A 12,041-nucleotide genomic window follows, 5' to 3' on the forward strand; every position below is an offset into this window, starting at 1 on the left:
TAAATGGTATGTGTGCTCTGTCAGCAGTTTGCTTGGCTTATTTTTTGTACAAATTATGAAAATAAATATTGCTTCCTTTAGACAGTTCTGCTAAATTCAAATCACACTTTCTGTATTTCTTAGCATACATGTCCTGTTTTTGATGAGCATTTTTTTTTATATTCCAGGTATAACCATGTATCTTAGTACTTTAAAGTCATTCATACATAATTTCTTGTGTTTCTTAAGCTTAAGGAATTATGTCTTGCATAATGAAGACATAAAAAATAACTGTCCTTTATGTGTAATCTTTGTTTTTATATCAAGAAATTACAAGTATCAAAAACTTCTCCCTTTGAATACATATTTGTATTTGCTTGTATAACATATCTGGAAAAATAAACTATCAATGATAACTACCTATAGGGAAGAGAATTTCACTGTATACTCCTTTATATGCTTTTGAAAAAACATATGAACTTATAATCTGCATAAAAATTATATTTAAAAATTATATTTAAAAATTATGAATAGTGTGAATTTAAAGGAAAACAACCTTTAGACCACAAAGGGACCTAGGGAGGATCTTGTGATTTACGGGGTTCTCAAAAAGCCATCTTCCTCAAGAATGTTTTTTTCCCCACTAGCCACCATGACTTAAATCCTAGTTAAAATGCAAAAAAATATTCTGAAGACAATAAGTATATTATGCTATTGACCATTATCAAATTATTGAGGATTAGTTTATCACATTAGCGTAATAAAGGAAAGTCACAAAGAGGTTGTACATAGTCTCCCTAATCCGTTTCTTTCTTTTTCCCCCCTCAAGTAACTAAATTAAGTTTGTTTTACTCAAAGAACTTTTGTATTCATAAAAGAACTCATTTAGGAATTCTAGAAGTCCTACCCAAGCCAACTGGCACCATGGATGGCTGTGTGAATATTTTACTGTCTCTATAAACATCTGGCCTCCCATCCAGTCTTCTCTATCATTCCCATCTACTCAGCCTGAGAGGGCACGGACAGGGAGATTCTTGTTCATCTTTGAATCCTCCCCAACACTAAGAACATTGCCCTGCATTTCCAGAGAACGATTTCCCAAGCTCTTGGTGACACCTACTGCAAGGCTCTGACCCTTCTCTAGGATGCTGTGGTTAAAATTTCAATTAAAGATGTCAGCAGGAGGGATGCCTGGGTGGCTCAGCGGTTTAGTGCCTGCCTTTGGTCCAGGGTGTGATCCTGAAGTCCCTGGATCGAGTCCCACCTCAGGCTCCAAAACATGGAACCTGTTTCTCCCTCTGCCTGTGTCTCTGCTTCTCTCTGTCTCTCTCATGAATAAATAAAATCTTAAAAAAAAAAAAAAAGATGTCAGCAGGAGACTTAAGTTTGTTCTTGTCTCATGTCTCAAACAATAATCCATTTACTCAGGCAAAGTTGATCTAGTGAGAGCCGACTATGTGCTGGGCACAGGCACCCAGCAACTAACTAGGCAAAAAGTGGTCTAGTAAGATCATAATAGCAGATATGTAGCAGATATTCAGTAAATGCTTATTGGATTTGATAAACCACTTGAACTTTCCTATCTGCTTGAACTTTGAAAAGTCTTTCGTTAATGTATCCTTCATAGAGCAGTGGACTATGGTTTCCCATATGCTACTAAACACTTCACTTTTGTAGCCTTTCTTGTATCAGACTTCTGATCATCATGATTTATGAATTTATGGACCATAAGTCAAGAAACATCTAATAAGTTACAACGTAAAAGAGAAAAATCAATCCATAGACTAGGTGAGTAACTGACAGCCAAAGAAAACTATTTTCTTACCTTCCTACCATCAAAATGTGAAAATTATTTTCCTTTTTTCCATTACATGAAGATGTACTTTGTATTGCTGGTCTAATAATGAAAATATGTTTTCTAAACTATTGATTCATTTTTGCCATATTTCTCTTTCTGTTGCCTTGGTTAGATGATGTGTCAAGTAAGCATGGCCAGTGAATCTGAGGCTCTTGGGCCAAGTAAGTTAACTGGCCTGGCACGAGACTGTACTACTATAACAGCCTGCTCAGCAAAGCTAGACTAACAACTCTTACTCCAGCGGCAGGGCAGCCCCAGAGCATCACAGCTCCAATCTGCTGGCCTGTAACAAAGTCCAAGTTTTTCTGAAGTGGGACTCAAATATCAATTGTTAAGACTTCCCCGACCTTACAGAAAAGCTTTCCACTTATATTAGTACCACTGGATATTATTTCTATTTGAGTTGAAAATTAATTTTACTACTTTCATCATTAGTAATCCCACCCAGGGCACCTGGGTGGCTCCATCAGTTAAGTGTCTCCCTTCAGCTCAAGTCATGATCCCAGGATCAAGTCCCATATTGGGCTCCCTGCTCAGGGGGCAGTCTGCTTCTTCCTCTGCCTCTCCCCCAGGCCCTCACCTGACTGAGCTCATGTGCTCTCTCCCTCTCTCTCAAATAAATAAAAACATCTTAAAAAAATAGTAATTCCCACCCAAATAAAAATCCCTGTACATAAGAGATGCCCAATAAATACTAATACTGGATTAATAAGAGAGGAAAAGCATGAGAGAACAATCTTCTTTATCATCATCTGCAAACACTCCTTGAGCTTCTGCTAGGTACATGGCATAACAAAAAGTGTCAATCATGGATCCTAATCACATGGAATTTACAGCCAATAAGACACTGTGATGCATGCAGACGCATTTTAAACACTCCTAGATGCAAAAACCCCTTTTCACTTTTAGTGTAGGCTTCTTTGAGGTTGTTTACTTTTAACAGTATATACATTTTTTTTTCTCTATGGAAGGATACCAAGAAAAAAAACAAAAAGAGGAAGGATGGACAGTTACAAGGATAGATCCCAGCATCTGACTGGTCTAGTTGACACTAGAAGAATCCAAAATGTGTTAAGAACCAATGAGGATTCTTTTCTTCGTGAATCAAAATTTCTGTAGTGAAGTAGTAACCGTATCTCAAGAGGCACCATTTGGTTCACTACTAAACAGCCTCCCCCTCCACATATGTTAGGTGACCTGTGTGGTCCAGCTCCTACCCCCACAGAACTGACATATTTTATACTATACCACACGCTTATGCTTCCATTCATAAAGAATAGAACATTAAAAAAAAAAAACACCTTAAGTACAAATTAGAAACACAGCACAAGCAGGGGAAAGGGTAAAATAAACAAACAATGCAGCACAACTAAAAGCTTAAGTAAATAACACCAGTACTGTCAAAAAAATTTTGTGTGAAAAATATGCATCTCAATTATAATATAGAGCTTAGAAACTACATTTTCGTAATGTTATTTTCTCATTTAAGACTATTATAAGAACCCAAGTTCCAAAAAACTACCAATAATCTACTTTCCTCAAGATTATACTTCACTTCTATATCCTGAAATCTTCCAGTGGAATATTTGAAGGATTACATATGCTACTTCTGGCACCATCTTTCTGGATGCTAATCCAAGTTCTATCTGCCTAGAGGTATAAATGAAGCTGGGAGGAGTGGATAGGAGAAATGTATTTTCCAGGAAATAGGGTGGTGATCTACATGAGGCTTCTAGGCCTTCAGAGGCAAAATATAATATTCAGCGTTTGACCCTGACCTCATCTAAACCTCCTACTCCCATTACTAGGCACTCTTAATCATTTAACTCTTATTTTTTGTTTCATAAGCACTTATCACTATCTAAAATATCTCATTTGTTTATGGCCTGATCTCCCATAAGAATATAATCTCCAGAGAGTACGGCTCTTGTATGTCTCACTGATTCAACCCCAGCTTCCAGAATAATACCTTGTTCATATAAAACACTTGATAAACACATACTGACTGAATTGTAATTTTTAACAATACTCTAAAGAATTGGAATATCAGTGATGCCTGGGTGGCTCAGTGCTTGAGTGCTACATTTGGCTCAGGTTGTGATCCCAGGGTCCTGGGATTAAGTCCTGCATCAGGCTCCCTGCAGGGAGCCTGCTTCTCCCTCTGCCTATGTCTCTGCCTCTCTTTCTCTGTCTCTCATAAATAGAATCTTAAAAAAAAAAAAAAAAAGAATTGGAACATCATTTATAAATCAATAAACCAGCTAGTAAAATCAGGGTCTGTATTTTCTATATTGTAAAGAAAAATCAAGAGGAAAAATACACCTGTCCACCAACTCTTGCTAAACTAGATATGAAATAAAACGGACTGTCACATAAAGGCTTTTTAAAAGAAATGAACATTACTAATTTTTGAGACTACCTAGGACAACAGAAGGTCCTATTCCTTAATATACTGAAATCTTAATTTACAGAGTGAGGATGACTGACTCTCTTACCTACAACCCTCCAGCCATTATCTCAGGTCAGGGCTGCATTCAGAAGCGACAAACTCAAGACAGGGTAATTTTGGTGAAGAGTGTGATGATTTTTACAAAAGAGTAAGCAGATCATATCATAAGCAAATACAAAACCCAGGGGGCAATGGTCCCTCTAACAAAATATTTTTATGAAATCGAACCACTGCCAATCCCCTTACCCTAAAGTGCTTATTAGGCAATTTCGGTTTAATGACAATATCATGCAATCAAGCAGTGAGTGCCAAATTATGCTGTGTATTGGCTATGATTTCAAATCCACATGTTTTTGAATTAAGTGTTTTGATCGGAGGGGGAATTTGAGAGGCCAAGTCAAGATGAGATCTGCAGAACTGTTCTGCTCTTGAGTAGCTTATCCATCTGAATATATGCAAAAATAAGTATGATGTAATGGACAAACTTTAAATACTAGTAATTTGTGTGGACTTACCCAGAGTGTTCAGTCTGGGCAAAGCTACTCATTGCTGATCTGAGCTCTCTGTAGATCTTGAGACATTTGCTCCTGCTGTGGTCAGATAACTCTTGATCAGCAGGGTGTTAAACTCGGGCAGCAGTCTCAGAAGAGGAAGGGACATGTGTTCCTGCCTTGGGGAGGCTATTTCTCACAGGCAGTGGGGCAAGCTCTGTAACTGTCCCTAAAGTACTACCCTTCAAAGCAGCTCGTCTTGCCTGCCAACAGCAGTGCCATCGTCCACGAGCTGTGGGTCCCAGCAGCTAGTACCCAGCTTTTGGTTGAAAGCAGACTCTGCCAAGAATCCATTCCTAGCGAGGTACTCCTTAAATAAATCTTAACTTTATTTCCCCATTGCCTGTGACAACGGTGTATATCCATCTGTCACTGGTTCGTGGAGGATGTTATTTCTTCACTAGCTTGTGCAGAGACATTATTACCCTGTATCCTACCGGCTTATAAATATAAATCATCATTCCCTTAGTAAACTCGTGTTAAATAAATTACTGGCAGAAACTAATCTCAGCCTCAGCATAACATGCTCCGAACAAAACAAGCTCACGAGCTACAAAAGACTCAAGTTTCGCTTAGAGGGCCGCGAGAGGAAGCTGGGGGGTCGAGCAAGTAGCGGTTTGGCATTAAGGAAGCGAGGAGCTCATTTACAATACTCTCATTTCCTACCTGCCCTAACCACCTCCCTGCTGTCCCACACCCCCAGGCAGGGTTCCTTTTTCCTTCTGTTGCAAACCGAAGTGATTTCTGACATCCCTTTCCTAAACCACAGAAACCAGCTGAGGCTGCGTTACTGATCCACGCGGTGGATGGGCAGGACGGTGCGGTGAAGCAGCGAACCCAGCGTGGGGGAAGGAAGAGGTGCTGGCGGGCCGAGCCCAGCCAAGTGAGCCTCTCCGGGCAAGTTTCCGCCCGTAAAGGTCTGTAAAAGGTCATGTAAAAGGTAAAAGGTCACGAAGTTACCTCCCCCAGAGAACGGTTAGAAATACAATGACCGATACAGGGCGCAGCGCGTGCGTGCAGGGAGCGCTCCCCTCGCCGACTGCGGAGCAACATCCACGATCTGCAAGGATTATTCAGCCATCAAGGGGGTGCCCGGGGTGCCCGGGGAGCAAGCACACAGCCCCCCGAAACGTGCATCTCGGCGAGCACCTCGCAAGCCCGGAGGAGCCCGCCCGCCACCCCACCTCCCCCCGGGGCGCCCGGGGAGCAACCACACAGGCCCCCCCCCCCCCAAGCGTGCATCTCGGCGAGCACCTCGCAAGCCCGGAGGAGCCCGGAGGAGCCCGGAGCCCGCCCGCCGCCCCCCTCCCCTCCCCCCCGGGGGCGCCCGGGGACCGCTCGCAGCCACCCGCCGGGCCGGCCGACCGCAGCCCCTTCCTCCCGGGCAGCCGCGGCGGAGAGGACGGGCCACGCCGCCGCCAGCCGGGCTCCGAGAGCTGGCGGCGGGCCCCGGAAGCGGGGCGGGCCGAGGCCCCGGGCGTGCGAGGCGGCGGGGAGCCCCGTACTCACCCCCGGCCCGCGGCGGGCGGCCAGCCGACTCCAGGCGGCGACGAAGTCGGGCGGCGGGGCTCGCCGGCTGCGGCAGAGCAGAGAGAACAGGGTCCCCAGGAGGAAGGCGGCCGCGGCGCAGCCCAGGTGCAGGCTGAGCCCGAGCAGGACGGTGCACGGCCCCGCGCCTCCCGCCGCCAGCCAGCAGCCGGGCCCCAGGCAGGAGAGGCACACGGCGGCGAGGGCGGCCACGGCCCCCGGCACTCGCCAGCCCCCGCCGCCGGGGGCCCCCGCCGCCGCCGCCGCCGCGTCCTCCCGGGGGTCCGGCCGCCGCTGGCCCGGGGCGCCCGGGGCGGAGCGGCCGCCAGTGGCCGCGGCCGGCGCGCGGTGGAGGCCGGCGCCGCTGCTGTCGGTGGCATCGGGGTGCATGCTGCTCGCTGCGCCGCTAAGGACACGCACATCTCCCGCCCTGCTGCCCCCCGGCGCTGCCCTGGACGGCGGCCTCCGCGCGGCGCCTCCTCCCCTCGCCGCTCCCGCCGCCGCCGCCGCCGCCGCCGCCCCGGAGGCACGGGCAGCCGGCGCTCATGCCCTCGCCGGCGGCCCCCGAGGAACGGCTCCAACAGACGCCGCCGAGCTCCTCCGAGCGAGCCCCGAGCGCCGCCACCCGGCGCCCGCCCCGCAGCCGGCCGGCCCGGCGCGCCCAGGTGGCCGGACCCTGCGGTGACTTAAGCCGCGGAAGCCCCGGGCGGGGCGGGGCGGGCGGGGCGGGGCGGGGCGGGGGCGGCCGGGGTGCGCGGCGGGCGGGGGCGGGGCGGGCGGGGCGGGGGCGGCCCGCTGAGTGGCAGGTGGGAGGCGCCCACCCGCGGGGGCGGGGACCCACGGGGAGGGGGCGCCACCAATCGCCGGGACGCTGCTCGGTCCTGCGCTCCGCCCCCCCGCCCCCGGGGGGCCGTCCCTGGTGGAAAATTTTGCCGCAGGTGTCAAGCGTTTGTAATTCTCCGGCTCAGGTGATCCCTTAATCCTCGCCCTCGGCTCTACGCCGACGAGCCACCGCCTCCCGCGCTTAGGGCTCCCCAAATTTCAGCTTTGCTGTCACCTGCTGTTTAGGTACAATAGGCAAACCCTTCCCGATCCTCACTTTTCCTACAGTTTCCCCGCAATAACCTTCCTTTTTCCCCCAGCCAGACGCCTCGGGGAAGGAATCCGACCGACGTGGAAGTGTAATGAAGCCTGCGGTTGCTAGTTAGGGAAAGGCCCCAAGAGCCGGCCTAGTGCCAGCGCGTGTCCACAGCTGCCACCATCACTGGGGCTCCAAGTCCCTGTATTGTTGTTATCAGTACAGATTAGTTATCACCTACGCAAGGGACAGTGGTCCGAATAGTTTTCAGAGGACGTATTTTCCTGTTCTATCATGATCCTATCATTAATATACAGATACTGTTCACTGAAAGGATGCTAATATGCTAAATACTAGTAATTACTACCAACACCAATAAAGCAGCAGCTGTATCTCTAATAGATGAAAAGAATTGTAAACGGAAATGAAGGAATTCTAAAGAGATTAATGATTTAAAAAGGCTGGGTGATAGGGCCAGTCAGGAATAGAAAGAAGAAAGGTAAGAAGTGAGTAGATGAGAGAAACAGAAGTAAAGGATACTGGGGGAAGCAAAAGGAAAGTCTCAGAACTCTCTTTGCGTAGCAATCCTGAGGAATTTCAACAGTTTAACAGCACTGTTGTTGTCCAATAAAATGAGTTATGTCCTGCTTCCCAGGGAGCATGGTTTAGAAAAGTAAGCATTAAAATGTATTTTCAAATTACTATGACTATACTGCTTTTCTAGAGGAAATCATCTGTGTCATTATTTCAACAACAAAAAAAATACAACGTGAGGTAAAATATTTGTTGGATATTTATTTTCTTGATTTTTATTATTTTTAATTCTCTTTTCTGTAATTGTTGTTTCATGAAGAATGATTTATATACAATGAGCCTTGCAATTTGATTTTTTATCTGACAGATATTTTTGCTTGTTTCAAGTTTTTATTTAAATTCCAGTTAGTTTTTCTTTTAAAACTTAAGTATTGGGGTGCCTGGATGGCCCAGTCCGTTGAGCCTCTCCCTTCCACTGGGGTCATGATCTCGGGGTCCTGGGATCCAACTTCATTGGGATCTCTGCTCAGTGGGGCGTCTGCTTCTCCCTCTGCCTCTGCCCTTCCACCCTACTTGTGCTCTCTCTCTCAAATAAATAAATAAAATCTTAAAAATCAACAACAACAAAAAAACAATGAAGTATTAGCCAAAAGGTTATTATCCAAAAGAAGACATACTGGAAATATGATGTGTCAATTACCTATTGTTGCATAACAAGCTACCACCAAGTCATAACCATTTTATTTGCTTATGATTTTGCGGGTCAGTTGGGCAATTTTGCTCTTCTTGCCTGGGGTCACTAATGAAACTATGGTCTCCTGATGCATAGGCTGGGGCTGTTTGATCTATGGAGTCTCTGTTGAGATGGCTTGTCTCTGCTCCCTGTGTACTCACACTTCAAAAGGTCAGCTTGGCCTTCTTCACATGACAGTCTCAGGGATGCCATGTGCAAGTTCTTTCTACGCTTTTGCTTGCATTACATTCGCTAATGTCCCACTGGCTAAGGCAAATCATGTGGCCCAAGGGGTAATTAAACAGGGAGGGGTCTAGAATGGGCTTAAATAGAGGGAGGTATACTTCATTGGTTGTGTTATTTCAACAACCTACCACAATTAGCTTTGACAGAGTACACTAATCAGTTTTTTGTGGATCATCTGACAGCTCACCCAAATCAGTGGTATCCAATGACTTCTCACTGCAAAGATGTTCAAGTTCCTATTTGTTGTTCCTAGAATTGATAGTTCTTCATGATCTAATCCTATTTATCTATAAAATGAACAAAAGGACCTAGGGAAGGATGAGGGAAGGAAGACAGTACACAGCTATGTTTGTCAGTAAGGAGTTTGGTGATAAAGCTGTATCATCTAACTTTATTTTCAAGTTATGAAACAGTGAAAAAATTCTTTACTCTCTTAGATTTGATATCCAGTTATTATTGGGCAGCAGATTATAAAGAAGATAAATTGTGTTTACTTCTTATCTAATTTCTCCAAGATGCACGTGGGCCAAAAAACTTTTTGAACTGCTCTATGTGCTATTGTTTCATGATATATATTATGAGCAGAGTAAAATATAAAGTAGGCAGGGCACAATACTGATTAAATGTACTTGCATAAATTAGGAAAAGATCTTGAATATTTTCAGATTAACATTACATGTTTAGTGTTATATAAAGCTTTTATATACTACCCAAAACCAGTGTTTTGGGCAGCCTGGGTGGCTCAGTGGTTTAGCGCAGCCTTTGGCCCAGGGCATGATCCTGGGGACCTGGAATTGAGTCCCATGTTGGGCTCCCTGCATGGAGCCTGCTTCTCTCTCTCTCTCTCATGAATAAATAAAATCTTTAAAAAAAAAAAAAAGCCAATGTTTCTCATTTGACATTTATTCACTTTAGGAAAGAGACCATACCTATGGAAAGTAAAAATTAGTAATAGAGTATTAATGAGTCCTGAACAGGGTTGCACAGAGTAGGTCCTTAATAAATACTTTTGAATAATAAATCTGATAGTCTTCCATGATATTATATCTAGAATAACTAAATTGACCAAAAAAAGTCATAAAAATAATGTCATAATTTATTTATGTTTTTTTCGTAAAGATTTATTTATTTATTTATTTATTTATTTATTTATTTATTTATTTATTTATTTATGATAGACATAGAGAGAGAGAGGCAGAGAAACTGGAGGAGGGAGAAGCAGGCTCCACGCTGGGAGCCCGATGTGGGACTCAATCCCGGGACTCCAGGTTCGTGCCCTGGGCCAAAGGCAGGCGCTAAACCGCTGAGCCACCCAGGGATCCCCTAATCTCATATTTTAATGGAAACTTCAATTTCTGGAAATCCTTTTAAATGCATAGTTCCTCATTATAACGCTATAAAGAACATAAGGTAAATATTACAATCCCATTTTCCAGATTAGGAAACAGTCTCAGTGAAGTTAAATGACTTGCTCAAAATCACACAGCTAGTAGGTGGCGGACCTAAATTCTAGGATCCGCCTCCGTGATACCATCTTCAAAAACAATAGTTAAAAGTAATGTCAAAGAACAAACTGCTACAAATTTGTATTTGTATTATACAAATAATGTCCTTACAAAACTAATACAATTATAATAGCATCCATCCAGCTTTTAAATAGATATAATCTTCTGGAAGATATTGTGTGACTTCTATTCATTCTTTCATTCAGTCCAAAAATGTTAGTTAGGTACTTTGTTAGAAAACAATATAAAATATAGTCTCTGGGAGCACCCTGGTGGCTCAGTCAGTTAAGCCTCTGACTTGTGATTTCAGCTCATGTCATGATCTCAGGGTTGTGGGAATGAGCCCCACATCAGGCTGGCCCTTCAGCGAGATCTGCTTGAGATTCTCTTTCCCTCTGCCCCTTCTGTCTCTCTCAAACAAATAAACCTATCTTTAAAAAATATATATGGTCTCTGTCCTTGAAGAGCTCATATTCTAACTGGGGTGTGGGGGAAGCATAAAGCAATGTAATATATGTTAGTAAGGTATTACAAAGCTCAATGGTAACAAGAAGAGAGCTACCAATCCTGCTTGATGGAAGTTCAGGAAATTCAAATGTGAGTCTAAGTCATTTTGCTTTCTCAATTTCCACTAACAGCATTTAGGTATTTTGAAGTACCCCCCTCCCCGCCTTGGGTACTTAAAAAAAATATGAAACCTAACTACACTTAATTTAAATTTGGTTTTATAAACTTCAACCCAGGCAAGATTTCATCCTTCAAAACTTAATTCCTAAATTAAAAGAAAAATCCATTTGCTCATAACATAGTTTAGCATAGATGAAAAAACCTCCAGCTATTATGCAAAGGTCTTTAATAGCTCTCTGCAGAAATAGTCAAGCCTACGTTCTGTTTCAGGAGGTTTATGATAAGCGAGAAACAATTTTTAAAAAGGACCCAGGGGATATTATTTTCATCTTTTCTGATAAAAGAGTCCATATTCAATGAATTTGGGAAAAAGCTTTTTTTCACTTTTGATGACCCTCTATGACTAGAATTATGAAGAGGCATAAAGCAAATAAAATCTCTAAATCTCTGATCTGAAGAAGCTTATTTACAATCCATTTCATATGTTCATTGATTCATTTATTCAATATAGACTACTGAGGATGTGTTCTCTGCAGGAAAAGAAAGTCAGGGAAAAGGCAAATTTTCACATATTCATAGTCCAGGAAAAAAACAAAATTAAAGTTTAAAATATAAGATTATTTTATTTTTATCATTATAAAACATACACAAAATTTAGTATTTTAAGCATTTTAAGTGTACAGTTCAGGGCAGCCCGGTGGTGCAGCGGTTTAGCGCCACCTGCAGCCTGGGGTGTGATCCTGGAGACCCAGGATCGAGTCCCATGTCGGGCTCCCTGCATGGAGCCTGCTTCTCCCTCTGCCTGTGTCTCTGGCTCTCTCTCTCTCTATGAATAAATAAATAAAATCTTTAAGAAAAATTAAATGTACAGTTCAGTGGCATTAGGTACATTCACATTGTGTATATCCATCACCAATATCCATATCCAGATCGTTTTCATCATCCTATACCAAA

The 12,041-nt window shown here is 43.9% G+C and overlaps 1 protein-coding gene across 6 annotated transcripts in view; it reads right to left on the minus strand.

The window, feature by feature from the left end:
• The window catches only part of SNX25 (sorting nexin 25), a 142,251-nt gene that overhangs the window by 127,995 nt on the left and 2,215 nt on the right, over positions 1–12,041 (minus strand). For 2 of the 6 annotated variants that reach the window (XR_004805839.2, XM_025471805.3), the window contains exon 1: positions 6,347–6,769. The exons of 1 other annotated variant lie outside the window; for it this stretch is intronic. Coding sequence is in view for 3 of the 5 variants with exons in the window: in XM_025471805.3 (XP_025327590.2) it covers positions 6,347–6,754 (408 nt within the window). In the remaining 2 variants the exon portion in view is untranslated. 3 more of the 6 variants (XM_049095184.1, XR_004805840.2, XM_025471802.3) reach the window with 3 other exon arrangements.

The sequence above is a fragment of the Canis lupus genome, chromosome 16 (assembly GCF_003254725.2).
Source record: "Canis lupus dingo isolate Sandy chromosome 16, ASM325472v2, whole genome shotgun sequence".
NCBI lineage: Eukaryota > Metazoa > Chordata > Mammalia > Carnivora > Canidae > Canis > Canis lupus.